The sequence below is a fragment of the Callorhinchus milii genome, unplaced genomic scaffold, assembly GCF_018977255.1.
Source record: "Callorhinchus milii isolate IMCB2004 unplaced genomic scaffold, IMCB_Cmil_1.0 Scaffold28, whole genome shotgun sequence".
Taxonomy (NCBI): domain Eukaryota; kingdom Metazoa; phylum Chordata; class Chondrichthyes; order Chimaeriformes; family Callorhinchidae; genus Callorhinchus; species Callorhinchus milii.
In genome coordinates, this window is record NW_024704769.1 from 2,918,355 (window position 1) to 2,938,304 (window position 19,950).

The window sequence follows — 19,950 nt, forward strand, 5'->3', positions numbered from 1 at the left end:
AACCGCAGGCTAGGCCGAAAGGGAAGGAGATCTTTTGAAAAAGAAAACCATCGCCCGCAACATACAGTCACTACACTCTGGTCTGTGAAGCAGATTGTGACGTCTTGAAGAAGTGATAAGGCGCTGTATCAAATGCAAGGATTATTATTAACGTTAAAAGGCTACGGAGAACTAAGACGAATCTTTCGTGCAGGGTGGTGTCTCAAAGTACTTGAACGGTGATGGGGTTGGACATCAAGCAAGGCAGGAGAAGCGGGAACTCAACAACAAACGAATGGAATACAATACAATTTACATTTACACGTCGCCTTTCGTGTCGGGGCACCGCACAGCAGTTGACAATGCTGGCTGGTCACCCGAGGCCGGGCGGGGGAGCCGTAGGGAGTAAAGGAGGATCGATTGCCGTCCGGGCAAGCTTTCCTGCTGCTTGTGCAGCTAGGACCACCTTTACCCATTAGGGCTTTGGCTTGTAGGGTTAACAGGAGTTGGGGGATTGACGTCCTGCCCCGAGTGACTGGTAGGCCCTTCCAGGTCCTGTCGATAAGCTATACCGGGCTGCGCTGTCATCAGCGGTGAGTGCTCTGGAATACTGCGGACCCACCTGGCTCAGGAACCAGACTAGAAACCGTCACGGAGGGCGGCTCAAATCCAACACTCCCTTGCCAGGTAGATCACCTCGGACCAGTTCAGCTACTCAGGAGACTCAGCTCAGCTTCTTGAAAACGTGGTCAAAGAGGTAAGTTTTGAGATGAGCCTTGATCAAGGGGAAGGAGGGTTGGGAATCCGACAGACACCAGGGATGGAGTTCCAGAGAGCATAGCGTGGGCTGAGAGGGCCCGAGGAAATGAAGCAGTCTTGTGTTTGATCGACCCAAGCACAAAATCTCTACGGATGCAACAGAAAGACTCCACACAGCTCTCTCTCTCGCGCGAGTGAGTGAGTGCCTCATTCTCACCTTTATTAGCCGCTTACATGAATGTGTAACAGAAGTTCCCAAATGAAGCATGTGAAGATGTTTTAAAACTCCCAAAAGGTACATTTTTTTACCCCCACATGTATTATATATTAAAAAAAATACACACACACTCACATACATACACACACAGAGAGAGAGAGAGGTATCCAGGTGCTTCGCGATTGGGTTCAAAATACTTCGGCCAACGGAAACCGACAAGCTACGAAACGTCAGGGTCAGCAAGCAACTCTCCCGAACACTTGAAGCTTAGTTCTTTATTTCCCCCCCCCCGCCAAAAAGTTGCAAATCCTTTTCCGAAGCACTCGATATTCTCAGGAGTCAGCAAAGGGGAACAACGAGCTCCTGTTTCCTTCTCTTTGCTCAGCGGCGTAGAGATTGTGTGCCCGTTATGTTGACATTTCAAGAGGGGCAGCAGGCCAGCCAGCTTCCGGTCCAAAACGCTTTCCCAATAATTGGCCGGGGGCCCACCTCGAGATGTTTCCTGTCGTGGTTTCTTAATCAAGCAACTGACAATTCGGGTCGTTCGTTTAAAGAGAGAGGATCTTAAGGCTATTTATTCTGCGCCCATTTCCTGACCGGATTTCCTCGATTGTGAAATGAAATCGCGGAGTCGGGCGAAGCTCTCTCGGATGCCAATCGGGACCGGGGGACGCCTGACAAACTCTTCCCCGCCTCTCCCCAGGACGCTACGTCAAACTAGCATCCCGCTTCCCCCGACAAGTGGGGCGGAAAAATTTCTATCAGCACCCTGCATCGCGCAGAGCGACGTACAATCACAATCGCTGGACAAGTTGACTTGACAGGCTGAGCACTATTCTCTTGTGCCACAGCTGTGAGTGACTGGCGCGCTCGGGAGGCCAGAGCTCTCATTCTCTTCCCCACCCCCCACCACCACCCCCAACCTTGCGCGCATGGCCAGGATACCCACAAAAATCAGAGACCTTTCCATTGGAAGAATGAAGAGCCAGTTAACCTCAGTAGCACAGCATTTTTATACCCGCCACGAAAGCTCGCTTGCTTCTCTTCTTCCGAGCCACCAACTGGTGTGGAAACTCTGGAAACTGGACTGATAATTCAGCCACAGAATACGTAACCAATCTTCCCACACACACACCGAGCCTAGAGACGAGGGCTGGTTTCCTCAGCTCAGTCCCCCATTACAAAGCTCAGTGGGTCAGCATGGCCAAGGTACCATCAGTCAAGCGACAGTGGCTTGGGGGAGCCTTCATCAACAGCGTGGATTAACCCTTGCCACACTCGACAGGGTCCTATTCCAGGGGTGGAGGAGAGACGGGATGGCATGTCAAACACTAAGCTGCCCCTTTCCTTCGCCATCGCTTGCCAAGCAAAGCAACAAGAGGTTGCTTTGCCAACTAAGGTGTTAGGCGATGGGAAGCAGACCGGCTATGTTGAACGTCACAAACAAGAGGCTATGAGTCTCAAACTCTGCTGCCAACTCTCTTGTCTCTCTCTCTCTCTCAAAAGCATCTTAATTCCTTCTCCTGCTCTGGCCAATATCAGTCGCCTCAAGGTGTTAGTGTTAAGATTCCCTCCCCACTGTTCTCTCTCTCTCTCTCTCTCTCTCTTCTCTTCTCTCCCCCCCAATTCCGGGAAAGGGAAAGTTTGTGGCTGCAATTCCGAGTATTTCGAACCCCCCAGCCCCCCCCTCTCTTTTTTTCATCGCCTCACGAGCTCGATAGACTATCTGAGGCCGACCGAAGCTTAAGGCAAAAAAAAAAAAAGGGGTTGACGGACAGTTCTGTTTGGCATCCTCTCCCATCGCAGAAAAAACACTCGTTTTTGTCATTTTTTAAAAAAAAATGACACGTAAAGTGGGAAAAAAAAATTACACAAAAATAACATGCAAGTTACTTTCTCCTCTTCCCTCTCCTCCCCACCCAACACATCCGCAGACTGGTCTAGAAATAAAGAAAAACATACTAGACACATATTAACATCATGCATCGCGAGTCTCGTCAGGGCTGACAATGCTGCTTTCAATGAAGTGCTGATGAAAGATTCTGCCGTATTTTTCTCTTTAAACTCGTCTGTTCTACTTGGTTTCCTCCTGACCAAAGAAAACGCCCGGCCGACGCCACACCCCTTGCGCCTGCCTGTTCCGCTGCCTACTACCCCCCTTCACCCACCGCCATCTGAGCCAAAGCTTCCAAACTCCAGGTGTTCCGATGTTTCGACGAAGAACAGACAGCTTTGTCATCCGTATGATAACACCACGTGATGTCCATTTCACACCCCACACCCCCCACCGCCAAACAACCAGCTCCGCTCTGCCCTTTTGTAAAGAGAGAGGGTTTGATTGTACGCTCACGGGGGTGGGTGGGGGGGGGGACGCCCCAGGGTAACGTGTCTCTCAACCCCTCTAGACGCCGTCCTCAAATGACAGAGAGAGGGGGGGTTGGGGGGGGAGGAGCAGAGTAGCTTGTGTCTTGCATCAGTTTTGTTATGGGTCCGTACACAACCCCAGCAATGCCATGTCTCTTGCCGTGTGCCCACCCCCCCCACCCCACCCCCACACCCCAGGCCGGCAATCCGACAGGATGGCTCTCAGGATCGGCTTCTGTCTTTGTGGTCCCCGACGATCATCTTACTGTAGAGTTTCTGCTGCTCCTCCTTAAAGGTGTCCTTTACCTTTTCTCTCTTCAGCCCGCCGTCCCTGAAAGACACATGCACACACGCATTGGGTTAGACTCGACTCGTTGGCTCATTTGACGATATTCACTGCGAAGCGCTTTGAGACGTCCCAAAGACATGATAAGGCGCTGTATCAAACGCAAGTATTATTATTATTATTATATTCGGTTCAGAGGCTCATGGGTTCGTGCCGCAGGTCGGAAGCCAATTTATGCCACAGCTGCTATCTCTCCTTCCCCCATCCTCTGCCCACCCCCAGAGATAAGCAGAATGAGAGGCTTTCACTCACCACAGCAGATCTACGAGGCCACCTTGCCGGGCGATCGCAGCTTTCACCCGATTCGCAAACTGCACAGCATCTTCGCCTTCCTGTGCAACACAGAAGAGGCGTCAGGGTCAGTGTGTGTGTCTGTGTGTGTCAGCCCGGCTCAGTGCGTGCGTGCGCACGTCACCCTCACTCAGTGTGTGTCTGCGTGTCAGCCTGGCTCAGTGTGTGTGTATGTCAGCCCGGCTCAGTGTGTGTGCGCGCGCGCGCGCGCGTCAGCCCGGCTCAGTTTGTGCGTGTCAGCCCGGCTTGGTTTGTGCGTGTCAGCCCGGCTCGGTTTGTGCGCGTCAGCCCGGCTCTGTGCGCGTCAGCCCGGCTCAGCGCGCGTCAGCCCGGCTCAGCGCGCGTCAGCCCGGCTCAGTGCGCGTAGGCCGGCTCAGTGCATGACAAATAAAGGATTATTATTATATATGCAGATTATATTACTACTGTTTAGCAATCTCAGCTGTTCGAATCTCATTTACGTGACTTGATTCCAGCGTCAGTTTTAATTTTAATACCAGGAAGAGAAGATACCGCAACGTATAAACACAGCTGAATGCAAAGACTGAATGCAAAACACACAAGAGACAGCCAAACTCAGGTGGATGGATTTGCATTCCCTCATTGTCGCTAACTTAAGTAGTGCATTGAGATATTGGAGATAATAATAATCCTTGTGTTTGATACAGCGTCTTATCACGTCTTCGAGACGTCTGAAAGCGCTTCACAGAATAGACTGTAAAGTGAATTGACCGTATTTTGTGGGCAAAACGCGGCAGCCAATTGCTGACAGCAGTGTCCCACAAACAGTCGTGGCTTGAGCAACCAAATTATTATTATTATTATGCAGGTTCCATGAGGTTCTTCCTTTCGCAACGTTCCAATGCCAGGAGAACGTTGCCACATCCCAGCCCATCCCCGACACCAACAACAACTTGTATTTACGCAGCAGAGCGCTTGACAGTGGCAGAGCCTGACACCGCGCCGAGAGAGATGGGAGGTGACTGGTCGAAGAGGAAGATGGGGAAGGATGGGGCAAGGCGGAGGGATAGAGGGAGAGTTTTCCAGAGTTTTGGGGCGTAATGGCTGAAAGCGCAGCCATGGAACGGACGGCACGAGGGGCAAGTGGGGCCTGAGCCAGTCGAGTGGAGGCAGCGGGTAGGGGAGTATGCAAGCAGGTCGGAGCGGTAAGAGGTAGGTAGGTGCCAGCCAGAGCGTGAAGGGATTTGAAGATGGAGCGTGAGGATCTGGGAATGGAGGTAACAGAAGGCAGCGGCTTACCTCACGAGTCATGGGAGGCAGGTACCAGACACTACAGACGATCGCCCAGCTGGTCATCATTCTCAGTAGGTAGTTCACCATCCCGTACTTGCTGCTGTTCCAGAAAGCCTCTCCAAAACGAGGGTCGTACTGATGAGAAAAGCAGCAGAGAGTCAGGGAGGCAATAATGACAATCCTTGCATTTGATATGATGCCTTATCACGTCTTCGAGACATCTCAATGCTCTTCACACAACATACTATAGAGTGAATTGACTGTATATTTTGAGGGCGAAACGTGGCAGCCAATGGCACACAGCAGCGTCCCCACAAATAGTCCAAATTATTATTATCTTGAAGGGATTATTACCCCAGGAAAAGCGGTCCCCCAATCAACTAACAACCAGGTTCCTCATTACTGCTAGGTAAACAGCCATGTGGAGTAAAGGAACTTCCAGCGCCTTGGGACGTCCTCCCGACATGAAAGGCGCTCTATCAATGGAATCTTGTTGTTGTTGTCCAACATTTCGCCCTGCCCCGGGAATCAAACTCAGGTCCTCTGGCTTTCCAGGTGGGTGCACTAACCCCTGAGCTACAGGACTCCACTAACAGGAGAACAGGCCAGAACAGTCACTAGACTGTCAAGATGTTGGCGTGTCTGAGTCCAGTCATCACGGAAATTCAATGACTTATTACCTTGATGGCAACTGGGTAAACGGTGGCTCCAATTTCAAAGCTGCCTTTCTTGAACATCATAACCGAGGTGTTGTTGATGCAGGTTCCTGCAGACACGGGGAGAGATATAAGTCTATTTACATTGGATTCTATCCAAGCAGGAATTAAAAACGCGTGTTCCAGGCTGATTCAGTGTTCAGCCTTCTGACACATGACTGGCAAAGTAAGTGTACAACAGAGAGCAAACAGGAGTCATATGTACACTTTATCCACAGCTGCTAACTGCCTGACAACTTTAGGATAGGATAGGGTTTGTATTTACAGGGCGTCTTTCATGTCGGGAGGACTTCCCAAGGCACTGGACAGTCAGGGATTTGGACCCGAGCTGGGGGTTGGGATCAGGACGGTGGAGGGCGGGGAGGGTGGAGATAGAAGGGTGGCCCAAGGTATGGTCGAAGAGGAGGATCTTGAAACGTGCCTTGAAACACTGATTATCCAGCACCTTGGGACATCCTCCCGATGTGAAAGGTGCTATACAAATGTAATTTTGTTGGTGGTGTTGGAGGAGGCAAGGGAGCCTGCTGAGCCGAGGGAGTGGACAGGTTGACATGGAGTCAGCAGGTCAGCGAGGTAGGAAGGAGCAAAGCCATGGAGGGCTTTGAAAGCGAGGATGAGGTTTAACACGATCTTCTGGGGGATGGGAAGCCAGTGGAGCAGGGAGAGGGTGGGGGTGATAAGAGTCACAGCGCCTGATGCGAGAGAGGACACGGGCTGCAGAGTTCTGGATGATCTGCAGCTTGTGGAGGGAAGAGTTGGGGAGGCCGAGAAGCAGGGAGTTAGCATAATCGAGGTCTGGATATGATGACTGCATGGATGAGGGTCTTGTCGGCATGAGAGGAGAGGCAATGGTGGATTGGCTTTGTTAAGGAGAGGGTGAGGGTAAAGGCAACCACAGGGATTGGAGCCATCCCCAACGCCCTCCCCTTATCAGTCACTTACCTTCCGGGAAAATCAGGATGGGAAGCATAGCCTGGTCCCTTATGTGATCGGTCAACCTAACGTGGAGGAAAAGCAGAAAGTGCCATGGAGCAGTCAGGAAGATAAGGAGCATGCGGAGGCCATTCAGCCCATCGAGCCCGTTCCTCCAGTTTACCAGATCAAAGCAAATCTTTCAAGAACTACTGCCCACTTCCCCCATTCTTCTCAATATAGCCAGAACATATTGATAGAGTGCGCTTTATGCAGGATAATTTCTCTAAGTGTGCTTAAACACACGTAGACCACCCCCACACCCTAAGCAGGTAATCCTTCTATCTCTCAAGCATCTAAATAATTTCTGCCTGTGCAGCAATCCTCTGATGGAAAGAATACTTTTAATTTTTTTAAAAAAAAAGGTTCAGCTGCAATTGTAATATTTTAACACCATTTCCAATTTGACACCCGGCTTAACACGGACCAAAATACAATTCTCTGCAAGAAAAAATGCTGCCCCTTATAACGATAAACAATAAATAATAATAATAATCCTTGCATTTTGACACAGCGCCTTATCACGTCTTCAAGACGTCGCAAAGCGCTTTGCAGAATGTGCTGGAAAGTGAACTGACTGTATATTTTGCGGGCGAAACGCGGCAGCCAACTGCGCGCGGCAGCGTCCCCAGAAACAGTGGTGGATTGAGCGACCAATTTATTATTATTTGAAGCAGGGAAGCGAAACTCAGGCCCTTTAGCTGGCTCAAATCTTACCTCATTGCCACCAGATTGCGATCTCGAACCTCAGATCTCTCAAACCAAACATGGGGGCAGGCCTTTACCATGGCTTTCTGAATGACTCCCATTAACCCTCCGTGAATCTGTCCCACCTGCAGAACAAGTCACACAGAGGAGCTCAGAGGCAACAGACACAGACAGCAACTTGCACTTACATGGCGCCCCTCGCGCAGGGGAGCGTACCAGAGTGCTTGACAGTGGCGGAGCACGACACCGAGGAGGTGGGAGGTGACCACAGCCATTTTCATTTCCGAGGGGGGGGGGGTGGGTGGGGGAGAGAATCCACTCCATGCCAAAACAGCAACAACAACTTGCATTTATACATCGACCCGATTCAGATAGTCTTTTAAGAGAGAGAGAGAGAGAGAGAGAGGGGAGAGAGAGAGAGAAAGAAGGGGCACAGTGTGACAACATACCATGGGGCAGAGAGAAGGCAAACACTCACCATAGCGTAGTAACCATCACTAGCCAGGATGATGACATCGATCGGAGAGGTGTGATTGGCAACACATATGCCTCCATTTTGGGGTTTGTTTTCACTGTCGAAATGAGAGATGGAGGTGGGGGGGGGGGAGGGCGGGGAAAGAAAAATTATTGAATCGAGGAAACAAGGAAACAAGCTTCGACCCGCACCTAGGAGTTGGTGCACACATCCCAAATGAACAGAGCCACACAGCAATCCCTCCTCTCTCATTCTCCTCTAGACGCACTGATGTGGGAAGTCACTCTTGCTTTCTTCCCCCCCCCCCCAGCTTGGCTCAATCGGACTCGCTCTCACCTCTGTGTGTCAGAAGTTGTGGGTTCAAGCCCCACTTCAGCCCTTGAACTCACAGGTGGATCTCCCGTGGCGCTATTCGAAAAGAAAAGGGTGTTTCTCCCTCTGTCCTGGCTGACAATCCTCCATAAAAGTTGGGCACTCACCTCCACCTATTTGTGGAGCCTCGCTGCAATTTGTCCATGAATTGCTTTGGGACAGGTAACTCATTATAATAATAATCCTTGCATTTCATATAACGCCTTATCACGTCTTCGAGATGTCTCAAAGCTCTTCGTGGGACATACTGTAAAGTGTAGGGACTGTGTGTTTTGTGGGCGAAACGCGGTAACCTATTGCGCACAGCAGTGTCCCACAAAGTCGTGGATTGAAGTGACCAAATTATTATTATAATCTTTTTAAGGCATTATTACCCCCGGAAAAGCGATCCGTCAATCGACTAACAACCGGGTTCCTACTTATTGCTGGGTAAACAGAGGCGTGCATGTGTAGTAAGGAAACTTGCCCAAGGTTTCGCCCTGCCCGACCGGGAATTGAACCCTGGTCCTCTCGCTTGCGAGGCGAGTGCTCTAACCACTGACCTACAAGTTAACTCATTGCATCAGTCCTGCATCCCCACCTGTCATGGTAGTGAATAATAGCAGTCAGGGCCCGAACACAGATCCTGTAGCACATCAGGTGCACGTGCTTGCTCAGAAAGTCCTTCAACCTAGAGCGTGGGGAGAAGGAAATAATCTATGAAAAACATTGAAGATCACGTGGAGCTAATCAGAACGAAAAGGGAGTGTCTCCCAGACGGTAATCTGGCCGACAATTCCTCTCTCCCCCAACCCTCAAATTCATTGATAATTAATAAATAATAAATTGAGTGCATCCCTGGGAACAGAAGTGAGTCGATTCGTTAAAAAAAAAAAAGCTTTGCCCTGACCACAGAGCTCTTACCTGCCATTTGGCAGATAGCCCACTAGATACGTCCCGATCACCAACAAGCTGATACCAGTGATGGCTAAGGTTACCCTGCAAACAGAAGAAGTGTCAGAGTCAGGAAACAAAACTCCAGGGTAATCACAGCAGGTCAACCCGTGCCCGGAACAGAGACGGGCTTTGGTTTCAAGCATTTCTCTTCACCGGATCCTCAACAGCGGGTGATACAGAGAGCATGATACAGCGTCGAAGGACAAGGTGAAAACCTGCAACGGATCCTAGAAATGTAATAGAATGAATAATAATCCTTGCGTTTGATAAAGGGCCTTATCGCGTCTTCGAGACGTCTCAAAGCGCTTCACAGAATATACCCAGAGCCCCTCAAGACTCTAATCTCACTCCAGGGCTGTTGGTGGGGATGCTGCTGTGCACAATTGGCCGCAGAATTTTGCCCACAGTATACACAGTCACCACGCTTTGCAATACAGCGTCTCCTGTGAAACGCTTTACGAGACGTCTCGAAGACGCGACGACGGGGGGTGGGGCTTTATCGCATGGGGCGAGGATGATTATCAGCAGTATTAACAAAAGAGAAGCTTATTAAAGGCGCCGCGTAACGGAGAGGACCGTTTCAGCGGCTGCCCCGCGAGACTGACACAGCGTCCAACACAGCAGAGGAACAGCTTAACTGCACCGCGCAGCACCAGCCAGCAGGTGGCAGTGTGTGACAGCGGGTTGAGTCACACAGGTTAGCACAGTTGGGGGGAGAGAGAGGGGGAGAGGGAGCGTGGGTGGGGGGGTGGGTGGGGTGGGGGGGGAGGGAGAAGGAGTGCGAGGGAGGGAGGTGGGAGGGAGACCACCGACACTAACCGAGAACACGAGTCCAGTTAAATAATAATAATAATCCTCGCCTTTGATACGGCGCCTTATCACCTCTTCGAGGCGTCTCAAAGCGCTTCACAGGATACGCCGTTAAGTGGAGCGACTGTGTGTTTTTTGGGGTGAAACGCGGCAGCCAATTGGGCACAGCGACGTCCCCACAAACACCCGCGGACTGAGCGACCAACTTATTATTATTAAACCGGCGTTGCAGCAGAATAGCAGAACGTCAGCCACATGGCAGCGTTGAGCCATAATAATAATAATAAGAACCCTCGCACAGGATACAGCGCCTCATCACGTTGTCGAGACGTCTCAAAGCGCTTCACGGGATACGCTGTAAAGCGAATTGACTGTGCATTTGTGGGCGAAACGTGGCAGCCAATCGCGCACAGCAATGCGCCATCTCCTGTCACGTTTGGCTGATCAACCGGCTTCACTGCTGTGAAGTGTAAATCAGTCACCACACTATCCTCAGTGGCTCGCGCTGCGAGGATCGACTTCACACATCGTGTTGTTCGACTAAACCTTGTGAGACCTTCGTCCAGACGAGACCGAGGTCATCTCTGCGGCTGTTAAGGTGGAGGTAACCTCAGTTGAACCGCCCGCGGCACTACTCCAAAAGAGAAGAGGGTTTCTCCCTCCTGGTGTCCTGGCTGAAGAAAATCACTTTGTGGCTGTTTGTCGAGGAACTGCACGGTTGGCAAATTATCTGCCTCATTCGCCTACAAAATGCATAACATCCTGTGAAGCGCTTCGACACATCTCACTGACGTGAAATTCACTGTATCAAACACAATGAATATTATTATTATTATTATTATCCCGTGAAATGCTTTTGAGAAACGAAAGGCACTGCTGTATCGAACTACAAGGATTACTGCTAACCTGTGGGGGTGGGGGCTCCTCGGGTCCAGGTCTGACTTACCTCAGGGGCAGCAGGAAGCAATATCGCACAAAAACTCCAAGTCCCCACAACACCGTCAGCCGGAGGCTGATGTAATGAAAGTTATTGTTCGTCCGTGTCATCAAGTTCCACGATTCCAACTCCTCGGCGGAGAACCTCTTGGTCACCTCGTCATCAACGATAGTCTCGACGCCCTTGCGGCAGAAGTAGAAGATGTCGGACACTTCGAATTCGCTGTTATCCAGGGCCCCACTGCTCCCGCTCCGCCTTATCTCCTTGATCTCCTGCTCCAAGGACGTGGGCTCCTTTGCGATGATACCTGACGCAGACGGACGGGAAAGCTGGACACTCGGCAAATTTCGCGGGAGGAACCGCCGCGCGCAATTCGGCTGCGCGCACGAAACACACGGGTCGCTACGCTTTACCGTGCGTTCTGTGAAGCGCTTTGAGGCGTCCTCGAAGACGTGATAAGGCGCCGTATGTCGGATACTATATGTGTATCATAGCGCCGTAGCTGTAATAAATCTCTCCCTTAGGCCGAGTTCTTTTCCGTGCGTATCGCGCTGGGTTAATAAAAATACTTGCCCCGGTGTCGCGCTCCACCACTGTCAAGCGCTCTGAGACGCTGCCCTGAGTGAGGAGCGCTGTGTAAATTGTTGTTGTTGACAACCATGTGGGGATTAACAGAGAAGGTCCGAAGCCAGAAAGGTGCGAGTCACAGCTTGCACTCTCACCCCAGCGAGTTGGACGGAAACAGGCTCACCATTTGAGTTGGTTTTATAGATGAGGTGGTTCCTCTCGCGGAATCCCCTTTCTATCCGCAGCGTGGCCCACTGCAGGAGAAGACACACACACACACACACAAAAAAAAATACCGTAAGACACCGGGCAGCACGAACCCACACTCTGCAGCCGTCTACTGGCACAACAGGGTGAACGGGAGCCCTGCGGCTACCCGTAGTGTAGTGGTTAGCGAGCTCGCCTCGCAAGCGAGAAGACCCGGATGGACGTTGGAACTCTCTCCCTCAATCCCTCCGCCTTGCCCCCTCCTCCCCCCTTCTCAGATCACACCTGAGGACCTTCCTCTTGGGCCGTGCTTGCGGTCACCTTCCCCCAAGCTTGGCACCCTCGTCAAACAACAACAAAATGACATTTGCGCAGTGCCTTTCATGCCACAAACTGCTCGCGTGAGTGAGAGAATGGGCAGATCCAAACAAGGTTCAACAAGGGAGTGCCAATGCAAATATTTCCGCCCCTGATTAAAAAACAGACCCGGAGCCACGAAGTTCGTAAACAGTATCCATCCAGAGGCTCGAAAGGTATTAAGAGAGTGTCTGAAAACATACTGGAACCCAAAGCCTGTAGAGCACTCGCCTCGAAAGCGAGAGGTTTCCATTCCCGAACAAGTTTCCTTACTCCACGCGCAGGCGCCTGTTTACCTCGCAGTAATAATGCCTTCAAAACAAGTAATTGGTCACGCAATGTAAGACCGTTTGTGGGACAATGTTATGCGCAATCGGCTGCCGCGTTTCGCCCGGAAAATGCACAGCCAATCCGCTTTACGATTTCTCCCGTGAAGCGCTTTGAGAGGTCTCAACGACGTGATAAGGCGCTATATCAAATGCAAGGGTGATTATTATTATTATTACAATAATAAGTATTGGTGCTGGACGCTCAAAACATAAAGCCTCCTCACACTTCCCGTTGTGAGATTGTTCCCAATTCCTTTCCGCAGACATTGGAGGCGATCCAAACGCTTTTTTATTGCACAAAGGGCGATTTTGTATTGTACGATGGGTTGAAGTGAACGGACCGAACGATAGAGTCAGTCGGGACTTTGGAATAACGTCTGAGTGGAAAGGCGGCCTCTTCGCTCTTCAAACAATGCAGCCACAGCCTTGTTTGTCTGTGGGATCCGGGGTTTGAACCCACCGCCTCCTGTCTCGAGAGGCGAGTGCAAAGCAATTGAGCCGGGCTGATGCTCCGAGAGATGGGATCGGCTGGTTGGCAAGGGCATGGACGGCGCGACGACGCTAGTGGTGAACAGATGGGGCGGGTACCCTTACGGGGAAAGAGGGATTAAGGGCTCAGGTCCGTCCGCCTCTCGTGTGTCAGTCATGCAACAGTCAGTCACTCTGGAACGCAAACAGCACTACTGCTCAGTGAACTACAGTAACCCCAGGCGGCATCGTCCCCTTTAATCTCGGGAGACATTCCTACAATTCCCTGTTTGTACAAGAGGCTGCGGAGCACAGCGCTGGAATGACTCGAAGGAGAAACACAAGTGCCGACTTGTCAAACCACACCGTACCGTATTTGTGGAGGGAGGGCGGGAGGAGGGGGGAGGTGGTGGTGGGTGGGGGGGGGGTTGGGGTGGGGGTGTGGGAGAGGGACGTGAAAAAGAAATAAGTAACTTCCAATGTGTTTCAAACACATCTTCCCCCCCATCTCTTCCCACCAGACCACCCCACCCCCGCCGACCAACCCAAAATAAACCCGATGGGGCTCCGATTACCAGCGATTTGCTGCCGTGTAGTGATTTGAAAGCAATCTCCGCGTTCGATGCACATTACATTATCACATTACCAACACGCCCGTCTCTAATAGCTTCACGGGACCTTAATGTACCCCTGTATTTGCAGGCTATAATGTCCATTCGCCTCCCTCCCTCCCTCCCTCCTTCCCTCGCCCCCTTCAAGGGCTGTCTCAAGATCCTCCCGACGTGAAAGGCGCTGAACACCAACGTAATTTGCTACTCTTGTTGTCCTACCATAAATATCACACAACACTGCAGCCATCGGTGCGTTGAGCGCTGCCTTAATAATAGTCCTTGCTTTCGATACAGAAGATGCTGCGGAGTGAGTCCGCGGCATATTTCGTGGGCGAAAAGCAGCAGCCAATTACGTACAGCGACGTCCCACAAACAGTGGCGGGTTGAGTGACCAAAATTATTACTTGTTTTTTTATTGAAGGGATTATTACCCCTCGAAAAGCGATCCGCCGGTTCCTACTTACCGCTGTGCGTGGAGTAAGGAAACTTGCCCAATCTTTCGCCCGGCTCGGCCAGGAACGGAGATAGCGAAAGAGGTAGAAGGATATCGACTGAGGGCACAAGTTCTGGGTTGCGAAGGGCAATTAATTAAATGAATGCACAAACTCCTCCAAGTATTTCTTTACGGAAAGTCATCGACATCTGGAACGGATGACGGGGAGGGTGGTTGAGCCCAAGACGACAGGACTGGTTTAAGAAACAGCTTTGTGCTGTAATCGGAAACCGGGAGGGCTGGTAGTCTGTCCCATGAGATCAATAAATATCAATTCCTTCAAAAAATAATAATAAATCAGTCACTTCAACCCACGGCTGTTTGTGGGGACACTGCTGTGCGCAATTGGCTGCCACGTTTCGCCCACAAAATACACATTCAATTCACTTTACAGTGCATCCTGTGAAGCGCTTTGAGACGTCTCGAAGACGTGATAAGGCGCTGTGCCAAATGCAAGGATTATTATTATTATTATTATCATCATCAAATGGGCCAAGGTTCTTTATCTAAACTTATCTTGTGACGTCAGTACTGCAGTATCTGTGTTCCGACTCCTTGCTCAGTGCAGACGCAATAAATATAGATCGAGGAAGCAAGATGGGTGTAATCTAATTGAGGTTAGCCAACATCATAAATCACACCTATTTACTTACGTACGGTAACTGAGAAACTGAATCTTAAGGGCAAATTGCAGCCTGGAAACTCACTCACTCACTTACTCACTCACTCACTCCGCAATCCAGATCGGTGCAGCAAACAGACACGTCCCAAAGTGCTCCACCAGTAAAGTGTAGTCACTAGTGAGGATTTTGTACGTTACGGTATTTCCAACTCCACTTGACTGGCTCCGGCCTCCCACTTGTCAAGCGCTCTGCCCCGTATGAGGGGGCGCTATATAAATGCAAGTAGCTGTTGTCATTGCCCTTCGCGCCTTCCGTTCCGCCATCGACGGCCGCACTTTCAGCCACTACGCCCCGAAACTCTGGAACAATCTTCCTCCCTCCCTCCTCCTTGCCCCTTCCTTCATTCGCGACTGAAGACCTTCCTCTTCGACCGTGCCTATATTCACCTCCCGCCCGCCCGCGGAACCGAAACGTTGACTCACTTTCCTCGCTCCATAGATGTTACCTGACCTGCTGAGCGTTCCCAATGAAAGGGGGTAATCGTGAGGCTGGGCAGCTGAGAGGGGGTGGAGGGGGGGGGTCGTGCGAAAAAGAGAGAAAACACACTCAACGTGTCACTGCAACGCCTGCTGTAAATGTTGTCCTTGAAGGATCGCAATCTCCGATCGGGAGCTGAGCGAGGTGCATGCCATCTTATCATTCAGTCTCTGTAATAGTCCTTTATCTCCTCGTGCGGCACACGGCCAGCTGGCGCTCTGCGTTCACAAGAGACGGCTGTTTGCGGGACACGGCTGCGCGCCCACAAAATATACCGGTCGATTATTATTATTACGTGGCGGCACATTTCCTTGCATTTGACCCGGCGCCTGACACAGCCGTTCTCAAGTCGCTTCGCGGAATACGCTGCAGAGTGCAGGGACTGTATGTTTCGCGGGCGAAACGCGGCAGCCGATCGCGTACCGGCAGCGTCCCCACAAACACGGTCGTGGGGTTGAGTGACCAATTCGCTTCACGGTACATCCCGCGAAGCACCTCGGGCCGTCTCGAAGACGCGATGAGGCGCCGGTATCAAAGGCAAGGATTATTATTAGGATGGAGAAGGCCACTCCACCTCACCCTCGCAAGATAAGTCATCTCCAACCCTGGTGAAATGACAACAAACTCCCACATTGCAGCAAGCGCCTGACAAGGCAGCTAATAATAGGAGAAACTCGCCTTGTAATCAAGGTCACAGATATCGAGTAGTGTTACAACAGCTCCGTGCTTGGCCCCTGCCCCTCGAACCTGCAGTCAGCGCGAAATCTGCTCGATCACCGCCCCGTCTTTTCCGTAACGGTCAACGCTGCGTTAACAACCGTTAACGTTCTGGCGTTTCCTCACCCCACACCTCGGTTTACCAGGCAGTGAGTCGGAACCCGGTTGATAGGTGATTGGCAGTCGTGGATTGAGCGACCAAATTATTATTATTATTATTATTTTTTTGAGGGATTATCATCAGGTGTGTGTGTGTGTAATAAGGAAACCTGCTCAAGGTTTGGCCCTGGCCGGGAATCATACCCAGGTCCTCTCGCCGGCCAGGCGAGGGCTCTAACCACTGAGCTACAGGACTCCACATGAAGGACATCCAGCCCTTTTCTCTGGCAGAACGATCATTTGCGCTGTAAACGCAGTCCTTGGTTACACTCCCCCCCCCACCCCCCAAACAACTGAAGCGCAGTGTTTCCATCTCGACCCCCCGTCCCACCCCCCAAACAACTGAAGCGCAGTGTTTCCATCTCGACCCCCCGTCCCCCCGCCGCCACGATTACACGGGATACACAGCACAAGGTTCCACAGGAGCAGTTTTGTGCGCGTGTGAGCGGCCCGAGGGCGCGCACGGACTTTAAATGAGGTTGCAGGACGGACGCTACCTGCCCGCCTTTCTAATCCCGAGTTACTCTTAGCGTGCGCCGTCACGCCGTTGGGTGAAGGGCCCTCGTTAAATGCAAGCTGTTGTTGTTCAAAGCTCCCACGGCACTGGTCTAACTACGCAGTCACTACACAACCCCTACCTCCCTCCCCCTCTCTCTCTCTCTCCCTCTCGCTCGCTCGCTCCCTCTTTCGATTGTATCCCTATAAAACAGCAATAATAATCCTTGCGTTCGACACAGCGCCTCGTGGCGTGGTCGAGACGTCTCAAAGCGCTTCACGGGGGGGGTAAGGCTGTAAAGTGACTGTGTATTTTGTGAGCAAAAAAAAAGGGAGTGTCGCCCAGTGTGCCAGCCAACTGCCCCCCCCCGATAAAATCAGTCGCTCGCTTCCCGAGGCCCGTTCGTGGGATGTCCCTGAGCATAAACTGCCTACAAATACACAGTTGCTGCGCTTTACAGTACATCCTGTGAAGGTTTTTATTGTTCCGGGACGTCCTTCTGACGCGAAAGGCGCTGTATCCAATGCAAACGGTTATCGTTGTCACTACGACAAGGCGTTGCCAAACAAACCGGGGAGGGGCGGAAGGGGGGGGGAAAAAGAGAGCGAGCGGGTGAGTGAAATATTACTTGTAAACATTGGGAAACGAGAAGAAATCGACCTCTCTCTCTCTCTCCTGATTTTATCTGTATAAAACAGGAATAATAATCCTTGCATTCGATTCAGCGCCACTCATCACATCGTCCAGACGTCTCAAAGCGCTTCGCGGGGTACACCGTAAGGTCTAAGTGACTGCGTGTTCGGTGGGAGAAACGCCTCGGAACGTTTGCTGTGAGCAGTGGGGAGCGAGCGGCAGTTTTGGAGCTGTTACCAACGTCCTCGAGAGTTTCATTTCATAAGTAAACAGAAGGAACTGAGAGGAACCTTCTCTTCTCCGCTCCCTCCCCCACCCCCCCGGCTTCCCGCGCCCGCTTAAATAAAAAAAAAAACCACTCGCTGCTAAAAGTCCAATCATCTGTTGCCAACATGACCTACGGCTCTGCTGGTAAATGGGAAACAGATGACAGACGCAGACTGTATTAATAGAAACGTTTCCAATATCGGTCGCGTGATTTGATAACAAGTACGGCTTGTGCCAGCCCGGCCGTCCAGCCTCGGGAAGGCCCACGGCCACACAATGGCTCCCTTTCATGGCCGGGAAAGCGAGCTGCCGTTATCACTCGGGGGACGGGAGAGGGTCTTAAGAAGTCATCGGCGAGGCTCAGCGCACCGCATCCGTGACCACTTAGTGCTGATCACCCCACCGCCAGCCTCGAGGACGCTCTCTCTCTCTCTCTCTCGGCTGATTCTTACTGTGATGTTCTCCGCATTCGTCACAGCGACTGCCGACGTCACAACATCTCGAACGGCTCGGCGTGTAACTGCCCGCTATCGGCTGAGTGGGACCGGAGGCAAAAAAAAAAAAAAAAAAGAGGGAGGGGTGGGGGGGAAGAATATAATCCACGAATGTTTGCGGGTGACACAATTTCTCCCACAAAATACACCGTCAATTCACTTTACGGTACATTCAGTGGAGCCAATTAATCCCACCCCCTCCCCCCGACCCCCACCGCGCTCTCTCCCCCCACACATAGCCCTGCAAATTTGTCCTGCCCCGGACGCGGCTCAAAGCGCTTCACAAGCTGTACCGTAGAGCGCGGTGACTGTGTCCTGCGTCGTCTTAGCGCACGGCGGTTAATGTTGCCAACAGCCCACCCCGTTACTGTCAGTCGCTGTCTAAACCCTCAGGAAAATCAATGTCAAAATTGGCCATAACTTTCGATATTTGACCCGCTCGCTGCTGATGGAAGGCCGTCGACCTGAAGCGTTAACCTTCTCCCCCCCCGTAGACGCTGCCTGACCTGCCGAGTGAGCGCTCCCAGCGACTTCTGCGTCGATTTCGCTCCCCGCCTGCCTCGTGTGTTGCTCGGAATCGATCAGGCCAGGCCGTCCAATAATTCGCAGGCAACTTGCTTTCCGAAACAAAGCGAGCCGTTTGCACCCGATACCCTCACTTTTCTCCCTCCTGCCTCCTCGCGATACGCCCGCAAACAAAACAGGAGCAATAATCCGTGCATTTTGATACGGCGCCTTCTCGCTCCTCCGAAGCGCCTCGAAGCGCTCCACGGAACAGACTGTGAAGTGAATCGACTGTGTGTGTCCCGCGGGCCAGCAACTGCGCACGGCCGCGTCTCACAAACAAGTCGCGGGTTATTATTATTATATAAAATTATTATTTTTTTTCTAAATATCCCCAGCAAGATTGGCACACACACACACACAGACACAGACGCGCTCACAAACACACCGCGAACCCACCACAGAACACACCGCAAACCCACCTCGAGTCAAGTCAAGCTGCAAACTCCGCTAATTTGATAAACCGTCGGTGTAAAACTAACAACGGGATCCAAAGAGGGACATTGTCAGTACTGTCAATATTCAATCCCGCAGGAACCAGGTGTAAGTCGCTCTGACCTGCGGAAACAGCTCCCAACGCTGCAATCTCCTCCCAGGAGCTCGGAAGAATTGGACGGTGGGGGAAGAAGGAGGGAAGGGGTCGGGAGCGAGAAAGAGAGGGAGAGAGAGAGAGAGAGAGAGCAAACAAGAGAGTTGCTGTACTGCACATTTCACCCACAAAATACAGTCAATCTTGGCGGATAGATTTCTGTTAGGTCGGGGTATTCCAGGGATATTGGGGCAACGGCAGGTAATTGGACTTGAGCTAAACATCAGCCGTGATCTTAGAGAATGGCGGAACAGGCTCGGGGTGCTGAATGGCCTCCTCCTGTCCCTATGTTCCTATTCCACCTTTGCATTATATTCTGTGACGGGCTTTGAGACGTCTCGAAGATGTGAAGGCACTACCTCAAAAGGATTATTATGATTATCATCATTACTACTACTATTATTACTGAGTCTCGCCCACAAAAATATATACGGTCAATTCACTTTACAGTCTACTACAACAACATTTCATTTGCAGAGCGCCTTTCACGTCGGGAGGACGTCCCAAGGCGCCGGACAGTTGGGTCGGGACCCGAGCATTGGGGGGAAATGGTCAGGGTGAGGGGAGGGAGCGAGGAGGGGGTAGAGAGTCGAGAGCGGAGCTGAAGGTACGGTCAAAGAGAAAGGTCTTGAGACCGGCCTTGAAGGAGGAAAGGGAGGAAGCGGCGAAGGCACCGGGGGATGGAGTTCTGTGAAGCGCTTTG

At 51.6% G+C, this 19,950-nt stretch overlaps 1 protein-coding gene across 1 annotated transcript in view; it reads right to left on the reverse strand.

The window, feature by feature from the left end:
• Positions 1 to 918: 918 nt before the first annotated feature.
• gpat4 (glycerol-3-phosphate acyltransferase 4) overlaps positions 919 to 19,950 on the reverse strand; it is a 21,425-nt gene continuing 2,393 nt past the window's right edge. Inside the window, exons 2-12 of the mRNA XM_042344495.1 lie at positions 11,888 to 11,957; positions 11,146 to 11,443; positions 9,357 to 9,431; positions 9,034 to 9,123; positions 8,085 to 8,178; positions 7,616 to 7,731; positions 6,869 to 6,924; positions 5,891 to 5,976; positions 5,217 to 5,345; positions 3,918 to 3,997; positions 919 to 3,650 (exon numbers count right to left, since the gene is read on the reverse strand). Of these exons, the coding sequence (XP_042200429.1) occupies positions 3,542 to 3,650; positions 3,918 to 3,997; positions 5,217 to 5,345; positions 5,891 to 5,976; positions 6,869 to 6,924; positions 7,616 to 7,731; positions 8,085 to 8,178; positions 9,034 to 9,123; positions 9,357 to 9,431; positions 11,146 to 11,443; positions 11,888 to 11,957 (1,203 nt within the window). The 3' untranslated portion in view covers positions 919 to 3,541. The remainder of the gene's footprint in view (positions 3,651 to 3,917; positions 3,998 to 5,216; positions 5,346 to 5,890; positions 5,977 to 6,868; positions 6,925 to 7,615; positions 7,732 to 8,084; positions 8,179 to 9,033; positions 9,124 to 9,356; positions 9,432 to 11,145; positions 11,444 to 11,887; positions 11,958 to 19,950) is intronic.